This window comes from Zootoca vivipara, chromosome 11 (assembly GCF_965207765.1).
Source record: "Zootoca vivipara chromosome 11, rZooViv2.hap1.1, whole genome shotgun sequence".
Lineage (NCBI taxonomy): Eukaryota > Metazoa > Chordata > Lepidosauria > Squamata > Lacertidae > Zootoca > Zootoca vivipara.
Window position 1 is genome coordinate 21,168,523 of NC_142594.1, and position 27,909 is coordinate 21,196,431.

At 43.1% G+C, this 27,909-nt stretch overlaps 1 protein-coding gene across 1 annotated transcript; it reads right to left on the reverse strand.

Annotated features, from left to right (window-relative positions):
- Nucleotides 1-1,228: 1,228 nt before the first annotated feature.
- PLEKHA8 (pleckstrin homology domain containing A8) lies at nt 1,229-27,601 on the reverse strand. Its single transcript, XM_035130298.3, has 14 exons — nt 27,337-27,601; nt 18,608-18,724; nt 17,974-18,129; nt 17,239-17,363; nt 16,274-16,417; nt 15,061-15,101; nt 13,925-14,073; nt 13,084-13,249; nt 12,453-12,538; nt 11,409-11,467; nt 10,162-10,292; nt 8,371-8,441; nt 8,040-8,101; nt 1,229-5,844 (listed from the first exon to the last, which is right to left on the reverse strand). The coding sequence occupies exons 1-14, from the start codon at nt 27,374-27,376 to the stop codon at nt 5,647-5,649; spliced, it is 1,545 nt and encodes a 514-aa protein (XP_034986189.1). The 5' UTR covers nt 27,377-27,601; the 3' UTR covers nt 1,229-5,646.
- Between the last annotated feature and the right edge of the window lie 308 nt (nt 27,602-27,909).

A 27,909-nucleotide genomic window follows, 5' to 3' on the forward strand; every position in this document is an offset into this window, starting at 1 on the left:
TTTACAAAACCTGCAAATAAATAAGAAAGATAGGAAGTCACACTGAAACTATAGGCCACGCTTTGGTTTTGTCTACACAAGGTTTAATCTCTTAAAGGTTTAATCTCTTATTTCTGTCCAGCAGCCCACTCCAATAATCACTAAATATATATGTGAAGCTTCTTAACCCTGAAGCCGGCAATCTTAAATAAATCTATAAATCTGCTGGTATGTTCGGGAGCCATTTCGTTGCCCTTCTCTTACTGTTCTGCTGCTCTTATCAGCGCTTTGCAAGCAGCAAAGTCCATCTTTCCCCATTACACTTCCCCCAGCGTAAGCCACGGAGCACTAATGCTGATCAGCCGCAGAAGCTGTTAACTGAAGACTTCAAAAGACAGTTTAATTTCACGGGGAATCTCCCTCTTTGCTGACAGGACATTCTTCAACTGGAGTTTGTCACGGGTGCCTTCCCTTGCTCCCACTGCTTGTCACAGAGCTTGGTGGCAAATTTCTTAGGCAACAAAAGGGCAAAATACAACCATTTAAAGCAGGGGTAGGTAACCTAAGGCCCGGGGGCCGGATGCGGCCCAATCGCCTTCTCAATCCAGCCAGCTGACGGTCCAGGAATCAGCGTGTTTTTACATGAGTAGAATGTGTCCTTTTATTTAAAATGCATCTATGGGTTATTTGTGGGGGCATAGGGGTTTGTTCATTCCCCCCCCCCAAAAAAAATATATAGTCCGGCCTACCACATGGTCTGAGGGACGTCCACCCACGGCTGAAAAAGGTTGCTGACCCCTTATTTAAAGTGACAGCTCTGGATACCTTGTGTTGCACATCTAAGGTGCCTGATGAACCTTGGTTAGCCCAAATCTCTAATTCTAACAGTATTTAGCATAAAGCATACTAAGGGCTTCATTCCATTACCAAAGCATTTCTAAGCATAAAGTCCCTGACACAAGATGAGGCTCTTGTGGAGGCAGGTTTAAATTCATTGGAGGGAGATAAGTGAAATAAAATAAAATAACAATAACAATAATAAAAATTATTTATATGCCGCCCATCTGACTCGGTTACCCCAGCCACTCTGGGTGGCTTCCAACAAATTAAAACACGACATCAAACATTAAAAGCTTCCCCCTGAACAAAAGTCAGTTAAGTTGTTTATTTCCTTGACATCTGAGAGGAGGGAGTCCCACAGCGCGGGCGCCACTGCAGAGAAGAAATAACCACCGCCATTTAGACACAATAAAATCAAAGGAAGTTTTATTGTCATCATCAAAGCATTGCAGAGTGCATTCCACATGTCGGTGTGGTCAATGGGGAAACGCCGGTGTGTGTTTTTTTAATAAAAAAAAATCTCTGGATTGTACCCAGTGCCTAGTAATTGCATAAGTGTTGACCATTTCCCAAGCCATGCAACATGTTCAAATGAAGGGAGAGGGAGTGGTAATAATAAATAGAATTTTATAGTTTTCCTACCATGACTTCTACTAGGATAAGTTATTCTCTGATATATATATATATATTAAAGGAATATTTCTTTTAAGAACAAGACCCCTGCTGTGATCCGTCGGTATAGCCAGTCTCAAAACATTTGCCATTCCCGTGTAACGAATCATGAGAATGTCATGATGTCAGTCTCGTGATATATGCCACTATGCCCTTCAGGCTGTCTTCTGGTAACTTTACCTGTGTTGTCAAAAGGAAACATTACAAAACATCAAATCAACACAGCACATACTGGGGACTCCTGTGGGGTGGGGTGGGGGTAACTCTAGTAAAACCTTTTGTTCTTCATTCAGACACAACAGGCATGTACTCTACAAAGATATACAGAGTGCAAGTCAAACATGCCGACAGCAATTCACACACAGTACAGTTTTGGAAGCTTCTTATGTCTTGTGCAAAAGTCCACTGTTCATACAGTTTAGAATAGAAATGCACTTTGCAGGAAGTCTCAACTGGTCTACAACATTATTTACATGAACAATCAGAGTCTTTAAAGATTACTGGGTTTTTGCCCTTGCTGCTCAAATCCCTGAGAATACGTATCTACCAGCCTTTTTTTCTTTTCTTTTTTTAAGGGAGTCAGATGACAGAAATGCGCCAGGACATACAGCTAATTGCAATTCACTGTTGCTCATGTGACACAAGTCAGTGACACATGTTAACCACTTAGCTGACACTTGAAGCGTGCTTGTAGTTCAGCTGAAAGGGACCCCTCATTATTCTTTTGAACCTCAAAACACTTCAGCTATCCTCTAAAACGCTGACACTTAGCAGAGTTAAGAGAACCAGCCATTTTGTCCGCTAGGCAGACGGCTGTGTTTATTTGCACAGTCTATATACAAAATGGCTTCCATGCCGCCAACTGCTAGGCAACGTCATTTGACAAACAAAATAGGCATTCTAGAGGCCCGGCATTATAAAAAAAATGCTACTTTTCAGAATATCTCTCTTTGTGTGTTTGCTGGAAGAGAGAAACTGACCATTCCAGGAAGACCCAACCTGCTCAAGGGGGGGGGGGGAGCTGAAGATAAGGTGATGTTCTGAGGAAAAAATGACAAAATGGAAACACGCAAAATAAAATGCTGTTGGCACAAGTGCCTGCTATAAAATGATGGGCAGCTGTTGCTGTAAGCAGATGCAGACTGAGTGCCACTTAAAGCCTAAAACAAACAAACAAACAAACAAACCCCACAGGGGAAGGGTTTTGTTCCTAGCTTTCAACTCGAAATTTACCTCTTGTCAAGCTACTGGAAGTGGCGAGAATGGTGGATATAAAGAGAGGCAATGAGAGCAGAGTACATGGGGAACATATCACATGATCATCTCTGCACAGGCCCTCTTAATCTACCTAATTCAGTTTGGTCACATAAACCAGACTCTATAGGCCTAAACAAATAGCGAAAGATCCTCCATCTTGGATTTTCACTTGGGAATGATGAAGAGATAACTGGAAAACATGCCCCCTGCTGCAGCTCAAATGTTATGACCTATCTAAAATAACAGCCAATGCACGTAGTGAATTTAGAGGATTAGGGAAGTCTTTCCTTTAATTTTTTGCATTGCTGCAGAGGGGATTAAGGTACGATGATGGCACAAGTGAGAAATTCCCTCACCCGGAATCTCAACAACAACATTTGTAAAGTGCCTCAGAGATCTAGGTGCTGTGCATTCAAACAGAGAAATTCAAAGTTGGGTTCCCCTGCCCCAAATATTACCTCACTGAAATTTCTTAAGTTGCAACTATCTTATCAACAAATATTCAAAACAGATATCTAAATAAATGATGGGAAATGATACATTGTGAGCACCAGAAGTTCAAAATAAAAATAAGGCTATTGGCTGAACGTTTCTCTATTGCCCTTGGGACCCCAGATGTTATTAAACTACAGCTCCCATCATCCCTGACGTGCTGGCCATATTGGCTACGAATGATGGGAGTTGTAGTCCAACAACATCTGAGGACCCAAGGTGTAGAAAGGCTGCTCTATTGAATCACACATTTATGACCCTGCTCGCCATCTTGGGTATTTATCAAAGTCAGGGTATGTTATGTATTGGTGTATACGTATAGTTTTCCCTCAGGTTCTTGGCAGTTGTTTTAGGAGGGAACTTTTGGAGGGATCTTTGAATTATGCTTTGTTACATTGTTTGCGCCAGCCTCTATATGACTGTGTTTGGAGTAATCCTGTTGACTTCTGTGCCAGTGGCTAAAAGCAGGGCTGTATTAACGGTAGCATTTGTGCCCAACAATACAATTTCCCTGAATTTTCCAGATTCTAGATTCTTTGCAATTTTATAGCCCAAGCAGATCTTGTGGTGTCTAAATTCAAGTACCTAAATTTGTGCTTTAATTTGTTTAAAGCTTTATTTTAAACTACTGACTCAGTGATCCCCTATTTCAATCCTAAAGGCAACAGAGGTCCATAGGTATGTTTCAATTATAATGTGGATTTCTTTTTTTATTTATTATTTTTTTAAAAAACACTTGTTCTATGGGAATCCCATTGTGGAAAGTGTTTGAGGGTACTGGAACTGGTTTCTTCATGATTTTGCAACCTAATTTCGCCTTAGTCTATCCATATCCTCCACATGAGACCAATGACCCCAAAGGATTTCAAGAAAACAAAGGTTCCATCTTGCATGTGGGGAGAATGCGACACACAGGGAGGAAGAAGAACGAGACAGAAGAACCAGGGGAATGAGAAGAACCAACAGAAGGGACAAACAGAGAAACTGCAGTGGCAGTTTTCTGGGAGGGGAACATTGAGCCAAAGACTGGTTTTGGCAATATATTGATATGTAGCCCTTAAGTCTGGGGAACACGACACGCTACTTGTTCCTGCCCAGGTATCATGTAACATTTTGAATTCCCTTGTCTGTAAGAACTCAGAAGTAATTCCAGTAACACTACTAGTGCCTATATAAATACACATTTCCTATACCAGCTTTCATATACCAGAGGCGAATTTTATATATAATTGTAAGGAAAGCTGTTCACCCTGAACTCTGATTAGACAAACCTAGTAATTTTTTTTAAAAAAAAAAAAGCAGTGGAAACGCTCATGTATTCTAAAATTACACCTGGACCTAACAAAAAAAAAGGCTTCCAATTACTCCGAAGAAGACAGTTGTTTATGGATTGATTCACCATTCCACAGATTCTGCTCCAAATCCAGTCTTTTTGCAATCCAGAGTTGAGAATGATTCAAATACAGACACGGAATGCTTATGATTTGGTTTCAAATAGGCCTCTAAAGCACAGGCTGCAAAAGCTGCTATCCTAACTCGCAGAGAGTTCTACTGATTCCAAAAGCAAGTGAACCCGGAAGTTAGAAAGCATCTGCAACCAGGGGGTGCTGGAGCAAAGTGGTGCATTCTTCCCTTCCCTCCACCTTCTGTTGGAGCAGAGACAGGCAGTGTGCAAGATACATGATCGTTGTGGCACGAGGAATTTCCCAGTGCTTCTGGCTTAGCACGAGAAGATCAGCTTGTAAGCAATGGAAGCACGTTCACAGCCTTAAGAGGTCAGCAGTCGTCTGTCACCATGGTAAGTGAGCATGGGGCAGATCCTTCGTTTCAACTTACGTGGAGGAATGCAGCCAATTGCTTCAACATGATGAAAGCAGTTGGTTACTTGTGACACTAGACCCTGGGTTCTGGGTATGATTTAACCTGCAAGGAAGACTTGCACTAAAATGGGAAGTGTAGCTTTGCAAATCCTGGCTACGTTTTACAGCCACTAGACTGAACGCTACTATTGCTTTTGTTGATTCGATCTGCGGCCGTTTCGCCAGTAAAGGAAAGGCTCTGAACTATTCAGCCCAATGGTACTAAACGCCACGGTACTAAACTACAGCTCTTGGAGCCACCGCCATGTATGGCCTGCCACACAGCAAACACCACGAGATTCGGCTTAAGGTACCTGCCATCAGGACAGTCACAATCTCGCCTGGAAGTATAGCACCTTTGCGTTTAAACACGAGCAAGCATTCAAATAATAATAGTAATAGTAATAAAAGTGTATAAAAAAGGAAGCGCCGAGTCCCTTCCCAAGCATGGAAAAATCACAAAGAAACAGAATAGCTTTCTGGGGATAAAAAGCTATGTTAGCGGACACAATCCCTGAATTTGCGAGGCACTGCGTGGGGCTGGTGATCACACCACTTCGTCCGACTCCAGCCCGTGTTCGTCATACAGTGCGTCCAAGATGCAGAGCTGATTCTCCATGGCCGGTAGGTAGATGTCGAGGTCCCTTTGCATTCCATTGTAAAAAGCTTCCTCCTGGTTCTCGCACTCTCCGAGAGAGAGCGCAGCCACAAAGTCTCCGTAGGTCGGAGATGCCCTTAGCGCAAGCTGCAAGGAACAGAAGCAAAGGAGATCCACATGGTGTCTTTTGATTGTAACTATTGTGCACAAAGACTGGGAAGGGTGCGGCGGGAGATGAGCAAACTTTTAGGTGGGCGTGGCTCTTTGAAAGGCAGCAAAGAGTCCTGCAAAATAATGACCTAACAAATGTGTATGGTGGAGCAAGAGACTATGGAGCCCCTCCAGACAGGTGTTTTATTGTGGTTGCATTCTGCAACACGTTCTCAACAAAATAATAATACAGTTGTACCTCGGAAGTCGAACGCCTTGCAAGTCGAACGTTTTGGCTCCCCAATGCCGCAAACCCAGAAGTGACTGTTCCAGTTTGCGAACATTCTTTGGAACCCAAACGTCCTTTGCTGCTTCCACAGCTTCCGATTGGCTGCAGGAGCTTCCTGCAGCCAATCAGAAGCCGTGACTTGGTTCTCGAACGTTCTGGAAGTCGAACGGACTTCCAGAACGGATTCCGTTCGACTTCCGAGGTATGACTGTACAGCACTGGTGGTGGATTTATTGCGCTTTATTTGTTGGTTTTGTGACGCTTCCCCAGTGCTACTGTGCTACTGCTGTCGGGAGGGGTTCTAGTTCAACAAAAGCAGAACAAAAATAAAGCTGAATCTTTGTGGTATATTATTATTATTATTAGTAGTAGTAGTAGTAGTAGTAGTACCCCGCCCATCTGAGTGTGTTGCCCTAGCTACTCTGGGCGGCTTCCAGCGGAATATAAAAACATAATAAAATATCAAACATTGAAAACTTCCCTATACAGGGCTGCCTTCAGATGTCTTCTAAAAGTTGCATAGTTACTTATCTCCTTGGGATTTGGTGGGAGGGTGTTCCACAGGGTGGGCGCCACATCTGAGAAGGCCCTCTGCCTGGTTCCCTGTAACTTCACTTCTCATAGTGAGGGAACAGTCAGAAGGCCCTCGGAGCTGGACCTCAGTGTCTGAGCTAAATTACAGGGGTGGAGACTCTCCTTCAGGTACACAAGGCCAAGGCCATTTAGGGCTTTAAAAGTCAACACAAACACTTTGAAAAGTTGCAGAATACACCAATATGCAGCTTCAATACAAACAGTACTAAAAGTGGGCTCACGTATGACTGCTCCTACGGGCACAAGTCATCATAAATGCGCAGTGAAAAGCACCTCTGGAGGGAGTCCTAGCCTACACCACAGGGCTGTTGTGAGGATAAATGGGAAGGGAGAGAACCATGTATGCCGCCTTGAGCTCTTTGAAGGTTAAGTAGGATATAAATGTTGTAATAAGGTAAATGTTCTGTGCTACTACTTCCAAATCCTCATGCACCCCTGATTCTGCTGGAGTGTCAACCCAAGGGTAAGTACGTTGCATTCTTATACTGAAAAAGAGTAACAGCAACCCAGTTTTTATCCAAATCCCAAAACAAAACAACGCAACCACAATTGGCTTGTGTAGACTCCCAGCATCGTTTCCCAGATTAAACAGCAGAGGGAGCTGCCAATTTAGGCTACAGTCCTAGACCCATTTACTCAGGAGTAACCCACAATGAATTAAATGGGGCTTATTCCTGTGTAGGCATGGATAAGGAGAGGGGGAAGGAAGAAAAGAATTCTGTCCTCCATTCCCTGAAATATATATGTTTTTCTGTCATGCTTGGTGAGGAAATGCCACACTCACAGCTGGTCAGTTGGAGAAATGACTCAGCACCACTTTTGGATAGCTCAGTTGGTTAGAGTGTGGTGTTGATAATGTCAAGGATGCAGGTTCGATCCCTGTATGGGACAGCTGCATATTCCTGCATTTCTGGGGGTTGGACTAGAGATGATCCTCAGGGTCCCTTCCAACTATAATTCTATGGTTCTATCATTGAGTAGCCAGCCTCCTGCCCATAAAACAACTTTATTCTTGGTAAGCTCTTGAAATGCCAGAGGTAAGTCAATGGCATTACTGCTGACAGCAGGGGTGGGGGACCCGTGACTACAACTCCCATCATCTCTGACCAATGGCAAGGGCTGATTGGAGTTTGAGTTCAACTCTCTGCTGGCTTACAGTGTCTGTGCGAACTAGCAGTCAGAGGCAAAGATCAGAAAACCAGTTCATTGCAATACATGAATATATCCAGAGGGTGTGTCTATGATCTGTAAAATAACTGAGTTTAAAGAAATCTACTCTTATGATTGTTAACTAAAAAAGCTCACTCACCGCAAAAACTCCTCGGACAACCCAGCCGTGGTATTGTCGTAACGTTTTGCCATAAGCATTATCTGTAATTCGACAGAAAGGGGGGGGGGGTAAACATTTTGTAAATGCAGAGGACAAGTTTTTGAGACTGTCTAAGGGGCTTGGCAAAATAACAAATCGAACTAACGCTCCTTCTTAAAGCAAACATGTTTAATTTCCAAGTATGATTTTCATTATAAACACCGCTCTCACTCAGTACATGTGATGATGTGAGTGAATTAAGCCAGTTTCCCCTCTGCCACCCTCGAAAATGTGGAGTTCCATAGTTTTCTGCAAAATATTCTGCACTTACTCAATGCTGTTTGAATATTCTTCTCTCCATTCTTTAGCTCTTTCAAAAACTCCTTCAGAAATTTTAAACCCCTGTTTGGAACAAGGGAACGAAGTTAGAGCACATACTGTCGCTTGAAATTGCTACTTTAAAATATATATTTTTAATAGAAAATATGGGCAGTGGTATATTGGGTGGGGGGAAACCCCATTCTGGTTGCCAGTGTTAACAGTGTTGCTCAAAAGGCAGTGACCAGAAAGGATTTATTAACAATTAATTTTTTTTAAAGCTGTATGGCATGATAATCTTTAATGGATATTGTGCTAATAGAGAAAAGAAAGAAGAAGAGAAGAGAAGCTGCCCCTGCAAAGGTTATAAAGCGTGCTGAGCTTCAAACGGCTGTTCTGGTGAATCACACCTTCTCCAGCCACAGCAGCTCTGTCACACCTACAGGTGTGGATAAAATACAGTCATACCTTGGAAGTCAAACAGAATCTGTTCTGGAAGTCTGTTCAACTTTCAAAATGTTCAGAAACCAAGGCGCAGCTTCCGATTGGCTGCAGGAAACTCCTGCAGCCAATCAGAAGCCACAGAAATTGTATTGGACGTTCGGGTTCCATAGAACGTTTGCAAACCAGAACAGTCACTTCCGGGTTTGCGGCATTCGGCAGCCAAAACGTCCGAGTCGCAAGGCACTCAGGATCCAAGGTACGACTGTATAGCAGAATGGAGATACCGAAAAATTGTAGCATCCGCAATAGTGTGAAAAGTCAGTTGCAATTCTGGTTTGTGTGTGTGTGTGTGTGTATTAATATTTTATTGGAATAATTTCAATTATAAAGAAATAAATTGATACAGAGAAAAAAGGGAAGAGAAAAATGAACAAGAATGTGTAGAGAAATACACACACACACACACACACATACACACACACACACACACATGTACAACGTAGTATACTCCCATACATTCTTTTATAAATTGACATTATATTACTATCCTAATACATATGTAGATATTAATAGCCTGCTACATCCTGTATAAACTCATTCCAAATGTTGTATTTATCCAAACAAAGTCTACATCTGCAAGCAGTCCATTCATAAGCTGCGAGTGTGGTCATACTGTCAATCCATTGGTTAAAGGGTATCCTATCTTTATTCTTCCAATTCCTCAGTATCAATCTCTTGGCCACCATTAGGGCTTCTTGGCCTTTGGGCTAAGATCAAGTGCAGTTGCAAATTCTGTTTGCAGTTTACAGGAAAAGAGCCACGATCATTTCCAAATGGAGAAACCCACCTACCCTTCTGTCTGCTAGCAGCCTCAATATGCTTGAAGGCAGGCTGAGAGAATCTCTGAACAATTTATGTAAGTTCTATTGATATCTAACGCCTGTATCGAGCCTTTTTCTGTTCCCTGAGGGTGGGGAATTCACTAGCCAGACCAAGGAAAGGGAGTCCACAGGAGGTAGGCCCCAGACCATGTTTACTGTCACCGGTGATCATTAAATGTGCCCTTTGCATTCTTCTAGAATCTAAATTAAAAAGCAATAACTGGGTTATATCTAGTGTTAGTCGTAGAGTTGCACTGCGAAAACCAACAAACTTAAGTCTGTTGTTTTCATATTTTTTTAAATAAAAAAATCTTTATTAGCAATTCACAAAAATTTACAGAAATTATAAAACAAATTATTGCAAAAGTCTGTTGTTTTCAGTTGGTATGTCTTAGCTGGATATTTGGTTTTGGCCCAAAATGGATCTTGGTTAGCAGTGCAACCAGCCTCACCCATTCCCCAAAAGTTAGACAACCTACCTTTTCAGCCAGAGGAGGGCCTGCGTGGCAGAGTTTCTAAGTGCTGCCTCTTCAGAGCTCAGTTCATGCAGGACAATTTTCTGAAGAGTGGTGAACTCATCTTTGTTGGTTATGTATTTCTGATTTACTTTCTAGACGGGAGAGAGAACCAGATCACACACTTTGGTGGTCAGTATCTCTGGCAGGCCCATACCCAGAAATTATATAGTGAGGGGCATCCAACAGGGAAGGAACAGAAGACACTTGCCAGGTAGGGTGGAGCAAATTCCCACACTGCATCACAATTAGTAACCACATAATTTGGCCCAACTAAGTGGTTTCTTGGGGAAAGTGACATCTAGGAAAGAACCACACAGTCCACCCTAACAATGTGGGTCTTGGATTCAAATACTCAGCTGCAAGGCATCTCGCCATGGCAAATGGCTGAGGGAAGCAAGGCCTAGGTGGTGCTGTGGGTTAAACCTCAAAGCCTAGGGCTTGCCGATCAGAAGGTCGGCGGTTTGATTCCCCGCAATGGGGTGAGCTCCCGTTGCTTGGTCCCAGCTCCTGCCAACCTAGCAGTTCGAAAGCACATTAAAGTGCAAGTAGTTAAATAGGTACGGCTCCAAGCGGGAAGGTAAACGGCGTTTCCATGTGCTGCTCTGGTTCGCCAGAAGCGGCTTAGTCATGCTAGCCACATGACCCGGAAGCTGCACGCCGGCTCCCTCGGCCAATAATGCGAGATAAGCACTGCAACCCCGGAGTCGGTCACGACTGGACCTAATGGTCAGAGGTCCCTTTACCTTTAAGCAAGGCCTAACAACTCATGGAAGAATGTCTCTGGACTCATAGTTCAGAGACATGGGCATAGCCAGGGGGGGCAGAGGGGGGGCAGCTGTTCCCTAAATCAAGTAAATAAATAAATATACTTAACTAAAAGTAGAAATGATCAGAATATCTGAAATGTTTTGACAGATTTTTCTGAGCACTTGGGGTCAGAAGAAAGTAATTGAAAACAACTGTTGTTGAGACATTTCGTTCTGAATCTGCTAGACAGAAGCAGACAGAGGATGACGACAGGAGGTGTCCTGTCCCCCCCCCCAAAAAAAACATAAATCCTGGTTGCGCCCATGTCCGGATAACCACATAAAGAACCAAGCACAGAGTGACTTCCTGAACAGCACCTGCAAGATTATTTCAGCATCATTTTTTTTTCATTTTAAAAATAGTTATCATTAAAGAACTGAATGTTAAGCTGAAGCCATTACCTTGATGTTCCCTTCAAAATCCATTTTAACGGGAGCAAAGACTGTGGGCCCAAGTTTGTCTAGGAGAAAGAAGATGAGTTTTCAAGACCTCAAAGGTCAGCTTTAGCTTCCACCTACTCAACCTGGATAACAGGCAGGCAACAGGGCAGAAAGGATTGAACACCTCTGAGTTTTCTTGAAGGCATTCAAAAGCATGAAAGAAGCTGAAGGAGGAGCTAGGTTGAGAACGCAAGAATATTTGCATCCCCTATAGAGCAGGGCTTCCGCTCCATTTTGTAACCAAAAGGAGTTCTTGTCTAGAACGATGATTTGGGTAATTCCATGACTTTTCACTGGATCAAAGGCAACCACAAAGTCTCAGACAGCTTAAAAGGCAAGCCATCGGGTACATTCATCGTAAAATAAGAGGTCTGTGCTGGCTACATTTATAAGATTTGTTTATATTTTTGTTCTTACATCCTACTTTCTTCCATCATGACACTCAAGGTGGTATGCATGTGGTTTATTCTCTCTTTGAGGGCAAGGATGCCCAAACAACACACTGCTCTGTTCACACAACACATTCTGATCATGTGAACAAGACTAGTCTATTCCTGGGTTCACACATTCCACCCCCCACTGTCTTCATCCAACATAAGTGGGTATAGTACTTTGGAGGTTTTTTGTTTTGGGTTAGCCACAGCTTGTTGTGTTGCCCAAATCCAGTAAACTGTGGTTAATATTAACCAAGGTTTCTGAAGCTAACTAACCTCAATGAAGATTAACTGCATTTTGGGCGGGTCTGAATGACATGGCAAGTTCTGGTTATCAAAAGCAAAAGCTTCTGAACTTATTGCTGCTGACCACAAGGGAGGAGGAGAGGGTTGAAGGAAGAGAGGTGAAAGGAAGAGCACACAAGCTTGGTAAAAATAGGCTAGATTCATTGATGTCTCACTAAGCCACACTTTATCATTATGTTCTTAATGGAACCACTAAGGCTTCAATAGCAAAGCAGGGATATTCACTGTGCAATATATGCCACAGAGGAAACAAGCAATCACATACCCAAGACTGGAACTATTTCATTACAAGATTGTAGAAATTCTTCTGTGGGTATACCTCCATCCTCAAAAAGCTTGATATCACTAAACCTTTGGGGAAGAACACAAAGAGCACAGTAAGAATTCCAAGGTCACACTGCAATCAGAGGTAAATGGGGTAATTCCACTTTAATCCTATTTCAAAGCCATTTACGTTATTCGTCTTCACAACGGGGATAACGCTGAAATGATACAACTGGAGAAACCCACAGAGTGGAAAAGGGCTTTTCAGGTATACCAAGAATTTGATTACATGTATTTTATAGAAGAGATCAACATAACGTTGATAGTATCATGTCCAGAAATGTATGCACTTGCATGCTCCCGTGTTACCTAGATATTCATATTTGTCTGCAACAGATAAAATTGATTTGTTGCTGTGTGACAGACATCCAAGTATTACTAAATGTGTAGACAATACTAAGCTAGAAGGACCAGTGGTCAGACTCAGAAGATAGCAGCTCCCCATGCTCCCCAAAGCCTGCCCTCTCCTTCTGTACAGAAAACTGAGGGCATAGAGCAAATTCACCCCCTTAATGGACTGAACTCCATTCCTCAAGGTTCTCCATGCAATTTCTGTCCAGGTGGCACATTACCTAATGCTCATAGCGCTGAAAAAAGTAGGCAAAGCTTTGTCTGATTTCTCTTCCGATTGCAATGCTGTTGAGCTCTTTGCCGATTCCACTACAGGCTTTAAAGATTTGTCGTCTTGATTGTCCTCTTTTGGCAGCAGCTGGTCCTCTCCATCGTCATTGCCACCACCTTGGATTTAAAGGTAGAGACATCTTCAGAAAACTAAACTTGGTGACCTGCCTCTGAATGTAAGCAAAAGGGAGGGGGAAAGACTGCGGTGGATTTTATATCTTCTGTATCGTTCTTTAAGTAATATCCTGTTTTGCAGGCATGCTCGCTTGCTCATCTGTGCAGCTTCTCACCCGTACAGAATCTGAACGGGAAAACTTTGAGATGGATGTAGCTTGCCGAAATCTGTCTCTGGATTTATGCATAGCCAGTGTGGTGTAGTGGTTAGAGTTTCAAGACTTAGAACAGGGAGACTTGGGTTCAAATCCCCCACTCAGTCTAGGGCCAGTCAGTATCTCTTGGCAGAACCATACTTTAACTGTGAGGTAACTTTGCTTCATGAGAATAAAAGGGGAGTGGGAGAGAGTTGTTTATACTGCCCTGAGATTCTCAGAAGAAGGGCGGGACAAACATGAAATAATAATAGACTTCAGAATGACTGCCTCCACACCAGTGGCTTTCTCAATTTCTTTTTAGCCAAGAGTATACAGAAGTTTCAAATTACACACTTGTTGCATTAAATCACAATATTAATTTATATGCTCCATTTAGACGGACAGAACACTGGTAAAAAAAACCCGAAAAGTGGACATGTCAACACCATTGATTCTGAATAATAACCACTGATGAATTTACCTGCCAAATCATCCTTGATCGTGTTTGTGCAGTCCATCTTATCAGTTTTCAGGGGGTCAGGGGTCAGTTTATCAATCAGGGATCGCTCATGAAGGTTGTTGGTGTTTGCATACACAGATCCGTTTTCACAGTTTTTTAATTCCATCTTCCTGGGAGGAACAAAAGAAAAGAACCCTGTTTGCTCAATAAAGTTTGCTGTTGTTGTTTTAAACAGAATTTTCTGATTACAGTTTTTGAACAATATAATTTCTCCGAACTATCCAGCATGGGATTGTCGCTTACCTTAGTGGGTTTCGCTCGGAAGTGCAGAAGGCAAGACACAGTAGAGATGGCCTTGTGCCACTTCATGCCAGTCACACTTCCCAGAATGCTTTGGGAGTGATGTAATGCAATGCAGCTTCACTCCCAAGGCATCCCAGGATTGGGGCAGGAAGTCACAGAATCGGTTTACTATTTAAAAGGAGCTCTGCAGCCTCTAATATGTATTTTTAGTGTACAGTGGTCCCTCGACTTACGAATTACTCGACATCCGATGTTTTCGACTTACGAAGGGGACAAATGGCTGCACGCTTACTAATTTTTCTACATCCGAACGGAAACCGCTGGCGGTTTTAAATGTGGTTTCCTCGACTTACGAATTTTAAATGCGGTTTCCTCGACTTACGAATTTTTCTGAATATTTTTTTTCCTATGGGAAACCGCTTTTCAACTTACAAACTTTTCGACCTACGAATGTGCATTCGGAACGGATTAAGTTCGTAAGCCGAGGGACCACTGTACATATTCAGGTTTTTTTATAAAAAAAGTATAACCCAAGATTTGTAAAATAAGAGAACACAGCTTAAAATGGTTCAGTAGCACTGCCTTGACAATAGAAATAAACTGATATCCATCAGGTTCTTGGAATTAATATGCATCCTATTTCAGGTGGTGAGATCTAGAGGATGGCTCCTTCGGAACAGCTTAAAGAATGTATATTATATATTGAACACATATACACATGCACACTCCTCAACAACATGCTTTTGGGCTTCTTCTCTTTGTTATTTCTAACAGTGATGCATAACTGGCTTCATCCCAAGAGTCAGACCCTGAGAATTTCTACAACTGAATGAAGAAAAAACAGTGCACCGTACCTTTCTGATATATCGCGGCTAAATAAGATGGAAGGTATGAGCTGTGGGGAGGAAAGAAAAAGAAAACTTTTAATGCTAGTATCATTAAAGCTCAGAAACGTACTTTCCTTCAGAGTGCCACTGTGGCACCCCTCACATCTGACCAGCAGACTCATTGCTCCTTAGCAGCAAGAATGCTCCTTAGTGGCAAGGATGTTGGTACTGTGTGGGCATACAAGAAGCGCCAGTTTGACCCCACAAGTGCCAATGTCCCTACTGCCTCACCCCTTCTCCTCCTCACAGTCAGCAGCAGCTATTCTGATGGCTAGGTTTGTGGCACTGCCAATTCCCACTGTCCGCTTCAGCTTTCCTTAGCTACATCCAAAGAATATGGAAGGATTCAAGACACAAACCTATGCCCTACCATTAGGCAGGTGAAGCAATCATCTGATGTGGAAGATGCTGAATGGCATTCCTGCCTCATCCCCCTCTCCTCCAAGTCTCCTAAGCTAGGTTGCCCTGAACCCCCTAAAGTAGCTGTTACCCTCAAGTGCGGTGGAAGAGGCTTCCCATTGCCATTCTATACGTGGAATGAGAAGGGCACCATCTTGTCCTTTTGCCTCAGGCGGCAAAATGTTTTGGACCGGCCCTCTACCAGTATATAGAAGTATGCTGCTCTTCATGGTCTCAAGGGTCAGTTTCCCTTTTTTCTTCTTTAATCATTGTCCTTCTGATTATCAAATAGGTCTTACTGGACACTTCACCAATGACTATACTGCAAAATGTCTTCGACCCTCAGCTTGATTTATTGTATAGTCAAACCTCGGTTCCCGAACGGCTCCGTTTTGGAACTTTTTGGCTCCTGAACAATGAAAATCTGAGAGAAAAATGCTCTGGTTTTCGAACGTTTTTCGGAAGCCGAATGTCCGATGCAGCTTCCGCTTGAGTGCAGGAAGCTCCTGCAACCAATCAGAAGCCGCGCCTCAGATGTCGAACATTTCAGAAGCTGAAAGGGCTTCCGGAACGGATTACATTCAACAACCGAGGTTTGACTGTACGCTTTAACTTCCAAAGTTCTAAAATTGGGTACAACTCAAACAGGCAAACTAGCACAGCAGCCTCCTAGTTAAATTGTGCATTCCGAAGTTGCTAAATAAATGCAGTGCTGAACAATAGTGCAACCAAGGGAAGGGTGGATTGCCACCTTAGGATCAGAGGTTGCACTTAAGCTTACCTGGTCCGGTTTGGAAACATTGGGAGATTCAGGCGGAAGCAGCTCTGAAGAGAAGGCTGCGTTTGCAATGTGCATACAATCTTCAAGGGTCTTCAGAAAGGTGGTGCAGGTAGATTTCAACAGTGCTCCCATATCAATTCCATTCTGCAAAATGGGAAGATGACTTTACCTTCCAAGAACTACCCAGTTTCTAGGCTGTCAAGCCTGGCCCAAGCCAGGCTCCTAACGTTTGCTTTTTCCAGCACAGGTTGACACACCTGCACAAACAACTTACTTATTTAGTTAAAATTCCGTGTGTGTGTGTTCACAAGGACATAAAAACACAACAATAAATCAACAGCATAAAAGGCAAAGAATAGAAATGTTTTTTGCTGCACAGTAATATTAGTGGCAGGTTATACCTAGAGGAGTGAGTTAGGTAACATCTCCTCTCTTTTTGTTTGCAAGAGCATCTCAATAGATGACACAATGATATGGGGGTCTCTTTCTCTGCAGCGCTTCAGACTGTGGTGCCCAGGGCATGCCATTCTTAATTAACAACCATAATAACATCCCGTTCTACTAAATGTTGGTTTTTTTCCAGTCTGCATCTGAACTGGAATTGTTTTAAAGCTGTTTTGAAGAGCCTCTTTGGAAGGGCGAGAGATAAATTTAATGAATAAAAATAAATGCAGTGGGAGCGCCATACAGCAGAACCATAAAGTTGTACCAATATGAACATAGAAAACACCCTCAATAAACAATTTCTAAATAATGAAAAGCATACAATATAACCCACCCCCAACAGCAGCAGACAAAGGCCAGCATCTTCAGACTGGCCAAAAGCTGAGGGGGTCTTGGGATGTGGCATAAGTGCTGCTCCACCTGTAGCATATTATTGATGCTACAGCGAAGGGATTGCTGCTATGGATGTGAAGCTCTCTCGCACCTTGGACAAGGTCGGGTTTTATTTGATACCACATTACCTGAGCTCCTGAAACACCAGACACGCTGACTTCCTTCGTTTTAGCCACTTGCTCAACAAGGAGGTCACAATACAGCCGAAGTTCAGCCATTTTTGTTTTCAAAGTGTCCGTGTTTTCTGTAAACTCTAAATCAATAGCAATAACACAAATAAGTCAAAGGGGTGTGATCAGAAACAACTTTATAAAGCTTCTAAATCATGAAATACTTTTTATTGCTGCAAATAAATACAGCCGTACCTTGGAAGTCGAACGGAATCCGTTCTGGAAGTCTGTTGGTCGGAAACCAAAATGTGGCTTCTGATTGGCTGCAGGAAGGTCCTGCAGCCAATCAGAAGCTGTGAAAGCCCCATCGGATGTTTGGGTTCCACAGAACGTCCGCAAACCGGATCACTTCTGGTTTTGCGGCATTCAGAAGCCAAAATGTCTGAGTACCAAAGCATTCGGGATACAAGGTACGACTGTACCTGTTATCACCATTTCCCCCCATAGGTGGGTTATTTGGAGGGAGGACAAAATTTAATCAATGGACGAATAAAGTTAGCAATTCTTTCTTTCTGTGCCCATGTAATGCTGAATCAAACTAAATTTGTTGGAACTAAATAGAGCCCCAAAGGCTGTGGTGTGGAAGATCCCACAAAACAAAAGACAAACTGTTCTAAATATTTGCTGCCATGTTGTTCTCTGGGATGCTGGGAAGTAAGGTGGGGATAGAAGTCTCAGCTAAGAACGGCTTGCCTTTTTCTTTCTGTGTCCGGACGTCCGTCAAGCAGGCCTTGGCAGTTCCTAGAGCGATCAGCCACTTTTGCCTCTCTGCCGCATTACTGGCTTTCAGATAGAAGTACTGTTCTCCAGGGATGATCAAATCTACCCGCGTATTGTCTGCAGAATGAACTAAGATCAACAGAATTAGACTTGACTCAGCTTACTAAGCCAACATCATGCAAGAGCTCTGTGCCCATGAAAGCTGCCAATTCCCTCTTCCGTTCTCAGCGTGTTGTAACTGAAGATTTCCTAGGTCAATTAACCACTGTTTCCCGTTATGTCCAACAGGTCAAACTATGGTAATGAGGATCAGGGGGGAGGGGACAGGATCTGAAACCAACTTCAAACCATGGTTTCAGGTGCTGGCTTGTTCTCATCAAGGTAATCCTTTGGTTAGTTAAGCAAAGAAGTATTCCGTTGTAGTGTGTCAAGGAAAGAAAGAGTGGCACAAATGGGGTGTGTGTGTTAAGCCTCCAGCATATCTTGGCTTGATAAACCAAGGTTTGTTACTTACAGTCAAAGGAGGCTGCGTGTAGATGTCTGAATGGCATTGATGTGTTCCAGCTCACAGTGGAAGTCACATTGCAGGTTCATGTCTCTTAGTTACCTTGAATTTCACATACTGCCATCTGGATGCTCCCCTTGCAGCCTTTCCAAGCATCTTCCCGTGAATCGTAGTAGGATAACACACCTCCTGCGAGAATGAACCATCGAGGCTGCCAGCCTGGGAAGAAACATGGTTTTTTAATCACAGCCAGAAGGAATATACATGGATTTAGATGGTATTTACAAAACTGTTGTTTGCATCCGTCTGTCTTGAGAGAGAATGGGTTACGGGCTTCAGGGTTGAAGTCAAACCACTGGAGAATCACAGTGCCTGCTGCAGCTACAGAGACTGGCAACTCGTAACTGCTACATCTTGTGTTGTTTTTGCTGCATTTGCTGGGGTCCAAGTCTGGACAGTGTGCTTGGAGGTCCTGGGCTGCCCAAACGTCAAGACTCCCCTTTTCAGTCTTGCTGATGTGGTCCAAAGGAAAGCAGAACATTTGGGAATTATAGGGACAGAACTACCTAAACTGTACAGAAATTTATTCATGTATGCTACTACAGTGGCAAGAATGTTACTTGCCCCAAAATGGAAAGAAGCAGAAGTCCCAGCAAAGGGAAGAATGGATATAAAATATGCAAAATGGTGAAACTTACCGGAAGAATAAGAAATCAAGATAACAAACCTTTTTTTATAAAAGAATGGAAATGGTTTATTGAATATTTACAGATAAATTGTAAACAGATAAGATCATTGGCAGGATTATTGTAATAACCTGCAGTTTTATAAGAGTATATATTTAAAGTAGATGAATAAATGAGCAGATTAAGTTAATTTGGATATGCAGAAGATAAATATAAGCAGGAGATAAAATAAATTTAAGGAACTGCAGAAAGAGGGGGAAGGAAATCAAGTTTTGAAAAGTTAAAATTAGTGAAATGTATAAACTTGAAAAGCATAAATAAAATTTAAAAAAAACCAAAGGAAAGTGGAACAATGTATTTGGCACCAGCTTGGTTGCAGGAGTTGATGGAAGGAGGTGTATAAGACATCATCCAACCGTCTTAGGGACCCCAGTCTGGATTTGTGTAGGTTTTACTCCTTAGCCTTTTCTTCTCCTGAAGATGTCCTGCAAGGCAGCGGGTACGGCTTTTCCTTGGGGTTTACTACCAAAACCTTTCTGATGAATGAATATATAGCCACAAGGCAGAGAAGGTTTAGGATCAGAGTTTTCCTTCTCCCAGATGGGCTACCTTCACAGGCTGACAAGCCCCACAAAACAGCGAGTTCATATAGTTTTGTTAAAACCCAAACTTGTGGCAGAATTAACTGAGTTGCCCTGGGACCTCTATGGCCTGGTTTGCATGTAACACTAAGCCAACCTATATACAGAATTTGGGTTTCTTTAGCAGCAAACACATTTTTTAAGTTACAAGCGAACGGTGCAATCCAAACCATGTCCCCTTAGGAGTAAATCATACTGAATTAAATGGGCTTACTTGCAGGGAAAGGGGGTTAGGAGATTGCAGCCCAAGTCTTATCTCTCTTCTTGCAAAGTCTGTTCCAGAATTGCTCCTATGCTCTGCTCCCCTTCTCCAGCTACTGCACGGCAACAAGACAGCCAAAATGAAGCAGCTCCAGAACAAACCAAGAACAAACACACCTGGAATAATGGAGGGAGGCTACTGCCGGCCATCACCGCTATGCTTTGGAAGAACTTCACCTTCACTACACAGAAAGAGGTAGGTCATTCCTGGGCAAAACTGGCTAGCTTCACACAAGCATCAGCTGTTTGCAGCATCTGGCACACAAACTAATTTAATCCTGAGCTGCAGCCAGGCACAGATCTGCCAATACGTCCATTAAAGCCAAGGACTTGCAATAGTACAAGCAAACAAGCCAAGCTTCCCCAGGGCTACTTGCCCTGATGCTATCGGAAAAACACCTCTGCTTTCTATTACCAAATCTAATCTACAAAGCCCCTTTTGCAGTTCCAGTGGGGGGAAAGGTCTTGCCAGGAAGACTTCAGTTCCTCTGTGTTCTTTAATAGAGAGAGGCATGAATGGGAAAGGCAACAACATGAATAAGATAAACACCACACACAGGAAATAGATGGGATACAGAACTCCTCTTGCAGAATTTTTTTAAATTAAATATGTTAATACAAATGGAAGTAAAAAAACTCTGTAGCTGTTGTGATAAGGAATTAAATCAAGACTGAATGTAATTGGATTAATTAAGACTTGGAAGCAGGATGAAATAAAATCATTTCACCTTGAAATCTAGCATGCGGGAGGCCACACAAAATGTATAATTGGCTTTATAATAAATATGTGTGTATGTATATATATATATATATATATGTGTGTGTGTGTGTGTGTGTGTGTGTGTGTGTGAATCTGAATTGTAATTTGAGATTGATAAAATGTGGTTTATATTGGATTTTAGTAATTGAAAATTAATACAAATTATTTACAAAAAATGGGGGGGGAGGCAGGGTAGCGGGGGGGGGGGGGGAATAAGTAACCCAATATAAATATGCAAGGAAACTCAGGTGACAGATAATGAAACAGTGTGTTCAGTAGCAGCTAATTGCTTTAGACCTCTCCAAGGCATAAAAATGATCGTGTAAGTAATACATAGCACTTCAGTCAATGTAAACCTCTAATTCACGGTTGGGAGTCTGATCATAAATAATCTTAACTATGCTCTTTTGTCTTGCTGCAGCGGCAGAACACCTCCTCCTGCACATGACCAATTTACAGTATTCTGTAACAAACTGTAAAATGTGTTTTAATCACTGTGCATAGGAGCACCTGTTCCTGTCCACATTTGCGCAGTCATGGGAAATTGCTGTGTTGTGAGAACCAGGCCACTGAAAGCTATATATACAGATGTGGAGTGATCATAATATGGTACTTTTGAGAGTGCAACTGTTTGAACTTGCATCTGCCACAAAACTTGGTTACGTAAGTAACTCACACCCTTCTAATTTAATATTATCAGACAATCCCAATATAGGTGCAGATTAATTTCTGGGGTTAGTACATGGAAACATGCTTTGAACTGGGTTAATCCCAAAGCCATATTATTCTATTACGTCACATTTAATCTGAGCTAGCTATCCAGCAAAGGCCACCGAGTTGCATACATTCCTAAATGATTTCACAAATGGGGATTTAAAAGAAATGTGTTGAGTAAAATTACTTAGGGTTAAAAATCCAGCTCAGAAACAGGCCCTAACTATTGTCTTATTAGCCCTGTTGAAGACCAAATAATATTTTTAAATCTCGATAATTTGTATTAACAAAATGCACCCCTTTTATTGACATAAATTTTAAGAACCCTACTGCAGGGATGCTTTCAGTGTTAATCAAATGCTGGCAACGATTGGGTTCTATTTTTAGCGTAACAAGAAATCCAGGGGTAATCCTAGAAATTACAAGCTGGTTACTTTAACACAGGCATAGGCAAACTCTGCCCTCCAGAGGTTTTGGGACTACAACTCCCATCATCCCTAGCTAACAGGACCAGTGGTCGGGGATAGTGGGAATTGTAGTCCCAAAACATCTGGAGGGCAGAGTTTGCCTATGACTGGTTTAACATCTGGTTCTAGTGAAACTGATGGAAAGCATTGTTAAAGATAAAATGACCCAAGCGTACAGAAGAACCACTCTTACTGATGCAGAGCCAGCATGGCTTCTGGAAGGGTAACAGTCTCACAAAACTATTAGCGCCACTTGCAGCCATCAGCACGCATGCAGAGAGAGAACATATTGTTCAGATTGTGGATGCAGAAATTGGTATTAGGACATGTGCTTTTTAACTTGTTCATAAGTGATTTAGGGCTGAGCAGGTGTTCATAAATGATTTAGGGCGCGGGTGGCACTGTGGGTTAAACCACAGAGCCTAGGGCTTGCCAATCAGAAGGTCAGTGGTTCGAATCCCCGCAACGGGGTGAGCTCCTGCCAACCTAGCAGTTCAAAACCACAAAGTGCAAGTAGATAAATAGGTACCGCTCCGGCGGGAAGGTAAACGGTGTTTCCGTGTATTGCTCTGGTTCGCCAGAAGCAGCTTAGTCATGCTAGCCACATCCCTCGGCCAATAATGTGAGATGAGCACCGCAACCCTAGAGTCGCTCATGACTGGACCTAATGGTCAGGGGTCCCTTTACCATTAGTGAGTCCGCCAAATTGTTCAGGGTTGTCCAAACCAAAAGAGACCATGAAGAACTCCAAAAGAATATCTCCAAACTTAACAAAGGGGCAGTAAATTGGCAAATGCAGTTCAATATCAGCAAGTGTAAAGTGATATACATTGGGACAAAACATCCTAATTTCACGCATACACTCATGGGGTCTAAGAGGATGGGGACGGATCAGCAACAGGAACTTGGCAAAAAGTGGGAAAAGCTCAAAGAAAATGTTGACCCCGTGTGTGGCAACTATGAAAAAAAGATGAATTTCATTCTAGGAATCATTAGGAAAGGAACTGAAAGCAAAACTGTTAATATAATAACGCCATTATAGAAATCTATGGTGTGACCACACTGGGAATACTTTGTACAGTTCTGATGGCTTCAGCTCAAAAAGAATATTGGAATAACAGAAAGAAGTTCAGAAATGGGCCACCAAACTGATCAACGGGCTGGAGCAACAACTCTATGAGAAAAGCTGACAAAATCTGGGGCTTTTTAGTTTAGACAAAAGGTGCGTAACAGGAAACACGATGTCGAGAAAGCAGATAGAAAAATGGGGTTCTCTCTCTTGCATGACATCAGAACATGGAGACATCACGTGCAGCAGAATGCTGGAACAGGACTTTTGCACTCACCCAATAGTTAAATAAGGGAATTATCTTCAACAAGAGCTACTGATGGCCACCAACTTGGATGGCTTCAAAAGAAGATTAAATCAATTCATGGAGGATTAAGCTATCAATAGCTACTAGTTACCACGGCTATCCTCTGCCTGCATAGTCAGAGGCAATATGCTTCTGAATATGGCTGGGTGATATCTGGTTTTCAACATCGTGATATACTGGTATCACCAGCCAAACATCATGATATATATTGCATTGTCTGAAATAAGGGTGGAGGTACGTAGAGGCATTGGCTTCATGGTTTTTCTCACATTGTGATTTTTGCATAGCACACACGCATCATGATTCGCAATATATCACGAAGTCAAAAATTACGAAACAAACATCACGACTTCAAACTGGTTTGGGACAATCCTATCGCCCAGTCCTAACAGACATCATGATTTGTGATACATTGCCAAATCAAAATTTATGAAATCGGTTTCACAATATGGAATTCAATCTGGTTTGGGATGATATACGTCACCTAGCCCTACTTCTGAATTCTGGTTGTTGGGAGTTATAGGTTGGAAAAGTACTATTGTGGTCAGATCCTGCTTTCAGGCTTCCCGTAGGTATCTCGATGGCCAAAATGAGAACAGGATGCTAAATTAAGTAGGCAATCGGCCTAATCCAGTAGGCTTATGTTAAGTTTTTGTTTTGTTTGATTGAACCGATTTTTTTAAATAAAAAAGTAAACTATATAGAGCTTCATGATAAGATCAGATAGGGTTTTTTTTTTTAAAAAAAGGCGTAGCTACAATCATCAAAAGAGAGAATGACTCACAGTGTAAAACTGGAAGAAACGACATGTGGTATGAGGTGATATGTGGTATAGTTCGGCCCTATCTCCCCACCCATTAACTGCAAACGAAAGAACCTGATTGTCAGCTGTCTCAACCCTAGCAAGGAAGACTCATCCCTTCCCTTCCCAATTGGGCATGGCAATGACTTAAGCACTCCTAAAGTAACTGATTGGCTCCTGGCCAACCAGCGCAATAGTGCAGTTCTGTGCAATGTTTATTTAGAAGCACATCTCACTGAAACTACTACGACCAACTCCTACAAAATCTACCACAAAGATTGCAGCCCAAATGGGCTTTGATCCTCTTAATACTTAAACTCAACTTATTTGTGGACATTTCTTAGGCACAGCCCTGTGTATGTTTACTTGAGAAGGAGTCCTACTGAATTCTGCAGAGTTTACTTCTGGGGGAAACATGGATAGAATAGGGCAGTTGCTCTGTACCTCTCCCAAAAGAAGCTGTTGCAGCGTTGGACAGCATAGCTGAATTCAATTAACAGAACAGGGCAGTTTTGTTTTGGAAAGCAAATTCATACATCTCATGGCTACCAAAGAATGATAAATGTACTAAAAGCCCAGGAAGAGGAGAGGAGGACTTGGGAGGCACCTTAGCAACAGAGGAAGGAAGTCTCTTTTGTGATCTGTTGCCTGCCCACGCCCTAGTTCTTGATCTCCGTACAAATTTCCTTATCCTATCACTAAACTCCTACCGCCCTTGTACAACGCCGTCATCCAATATCGATGAGATGCTAAATACTGCAGCAAGATTCTGAACTCATTAAGCTAAAGTATCCCGTTTCACACTCTCGAGTCAAGCATCTGGATTCTAGTTTGTGAAAAGGGATCAATATATTTTCCCAGCGTTCAGGACGACCCATTTCATTTAAATGTAACTTTTGTAAACCAAAACGTCATTCTGTGCTTATGCAACACTTCGTTCTGATTCAGCCTTGTAGTTCTGTTGCTCTACAACGAAGAGTGACAGAAACTGTTACACTTTCTGATTTCTTTCACAGTGAGCTCCGGCCAATAATTCCATGCGCCAGGCCATGGTTTGCTCTGTAAATATTTGTAGGGCAGATGATGCAATTATTGTAAATATTTGAAAGTGTGACACTTCTCTGACATTATTTAGGTTTTAAGAGTGGGCAGGAGGGAATGCAGGTGCTGAAATCTGCTATGCATGCCTGGAGTGGGTTTTGCTTTATTATTATTTATGTATTATGTGTTTTGTTTCGTTACAGATTTTGCTCTGTAAACAAGAAACAGTTTGAAATTTGAATCTTCCTCAGGTAAAAAGCTGCAATCCTATAATACTTTCTTTGCAATCCTAGAATGTTTTCCCTTTACGCTCAGTAAGATTTACTTTTTAGTAGACATGCATAACATTGTGCTGCTAAGTGGCTGAAGCATTTTTTAAAAGTCTATTTACCGCTATTTGAGTTAGGCCTATTTAGTCCCAATGAAATCTTCTGGACAAAAGCTAAACCGCAGGTAAAAGCCCAGGTAACAACTCTCTGTGAGCGAGCTGACAGAGTCCATCAGTCAAGTTCCTGTGTGATACTTAGTTAACTCTTAGGCACAGCTGCCTTTTCTATATGACCCATCCAGCAGTGAGGAATCTCTGGTCATGTGCCTATTTCGGTCCTCAAAGCCATTTTCTCTTAGCTATGCCCACTGCTCCTTCACTTCGCATCATATATGGGGTTTGCAGGAACTGCCAATCAGTTGACCTTAGGTGCCTACACATCATTGAACCTCTGCCCATGTGGTTTGGAATAATCCAGGGAAAGAAAATGGTGACATTAAGGTGTTGTCAGGTGACTGGCAGGTGGATGGCCCTACCCACCTGTCAAAATGGTCTGCTAGGGGATGGTGAAGGTAAGGATCCTGCTCACTGGTTGGAAATGGTTCCCTACCCCTGAGTTAGTTGGTTGTTGTCGTTATTATTATTTGAATTTATATACAGCCGTATACCTGGAGGTCTCACCCAGATTTGTATTACAACTTGATCTTCCAAAGGATAACTTCTCAAACAGAAGATATGCTTTGCAACACTTTGAGCACCACAATCAAGGCACAGGCACACTCTTAAGACACACACATATACTGTGCAGGCAGGAAACTCAGACATCAGTCAATTGATGAAGGCAAGAACAACAACACCCCACTGAACACAGAAGTGAAAGAAACAAAACAAACATCAGCATCAACTACATATACTGTACATATTTGTGTATCATATTTATCACTCTGATATCAATAAATTCCTCTGACTTTCTGTTCTTACCCTCTAAAATACCGGTACATAGAGGAGCTACGCTGGTGCCGGGTGTAGACTTGCAGAAACACACGATGCTGCCCCCATCCCAAGTCAGATTTATTCATCCATCTAGTCCCCTGCTGCCTTCTTCCTGAGAGGCAGCATTCACTGTCCCAAGCAAAGTTCTCTTCCCCATCACCTTGCCAGCTCAGATCATGTCTAACCCGAGGTGTAGCCAGATAGGTACTAAGCCTGCTGCTCTTCTCATGCGCTCTGCCGCCTTTTAACCTGAAGCCGTTCCCTGCTTGATGGGGTTTGGGGGGGCAAGGAAGCAGATCCTACACATAGCTGTCAAGGGAAATTCCCTTATGCTGAATAGGCTTCCTCGCGAGAAAAGGGAAAACTTGACAGCCATGATCCTATACTTGCTGCGCCTCTTTAGGAGCGACACAAAAGTCCCAAGGCACCTTAAAGATGTATGCGCTACCTTCACGTTGAGCCTGCCTATTGCAGCGCTTGGGACCGTGGGTGTCAACTTGAATAAAATATTGGGGGAGGGGGGCACAGATAAGCAGACTCGATCACATGGCACGGCACATTTGAATGACAATACCCATCAACTTTTTTTTGTGGGGGCAGCCCCCTCAAATATTTTATTGAGTAGGGGGAGAATGGACCCTAGGAGTTGGATCCTATGCTTGGGACCCCCGCCACCCGCTGAGACCCATCGGGAGAGTCAGAATGGGGCGCCTGCGATGCTGCCCTCTTCCCTTCCCTTGGCACACAAACACACGCGCTGTCTGTCTCTCCCTCCCAGCCTGGCGAGGGGAGCAGAGGGCAGGGCAGGACCGGGCTACTCACCGCTCAGATAGTTGGTCCACTTGTACAGCACCCCCTCCATGGTGACAAGGGCCCCCCCATCCAGATCTGCTTGGGACAGGGGAAACCTCTCCCCCTGGCCTTCCCGCCCCCCCAGAAACTTTTAAGCGCTCAGCCCCACGGCTGAAGCACTGGCACCCAGGGCCATTCCGAGGCTGGCAGACGCCCGGCCCGCCTCCCTGCCTTTCTCCCGCACCCGCCCACCCGATCCTCCTCCCCTGGCCCTTCCCTGCCAACCAACTACGGGACAATACGCCGCTAGCGTAGACATCCGGGAGACGTTGCACCCGCAGAACTCGCATCTCCTCCTCTTTCTTCCTAGGGAGAGGCGTAAACGCGTTTCGGAATACCGGCTGCCCACGTGATCGCAGGGAACGGGCGTGGCCAGGTAGCGGCAAGCCAATGAGGCCGCCGCTCTCGCCGCAGCGCCAGCCAATGGCTGCGGCGCAGAAGCCGGTTGTATTGTGCTGAGGGATTCCGAGATGTGCGCGCGGCGTTCTCTTCCTGGAATGTTGGGGCAGCCAATCGCCGCTCGCAGCGGCTTGGGCGTGTGTG

Excerpts from the sequence above, each read along its gene's own strand:
- PLEKHA8 (XM_035130298.3), bottom strand. The coding sequence starts at position 27,376 with ATGGAGGGGGTGCTGTACAAGTGGACCAACTATCTGAGCG. Across the intron at positions 13,250-13,924 it reads GATCAAGGATGATTTGGCAG|GTGGTGGCAATGACGATGGA; the intron begins GTAAATTCATCA and ends TTTAAATCCAAG. Across the intron at positions 8,102-8,370 it reads GAATATTCAAACAGCATTGA|ATAATGCTTATGGCAAAACG; the intron begins GTAAGTGCAGAA and ends GTCGAATTACAG.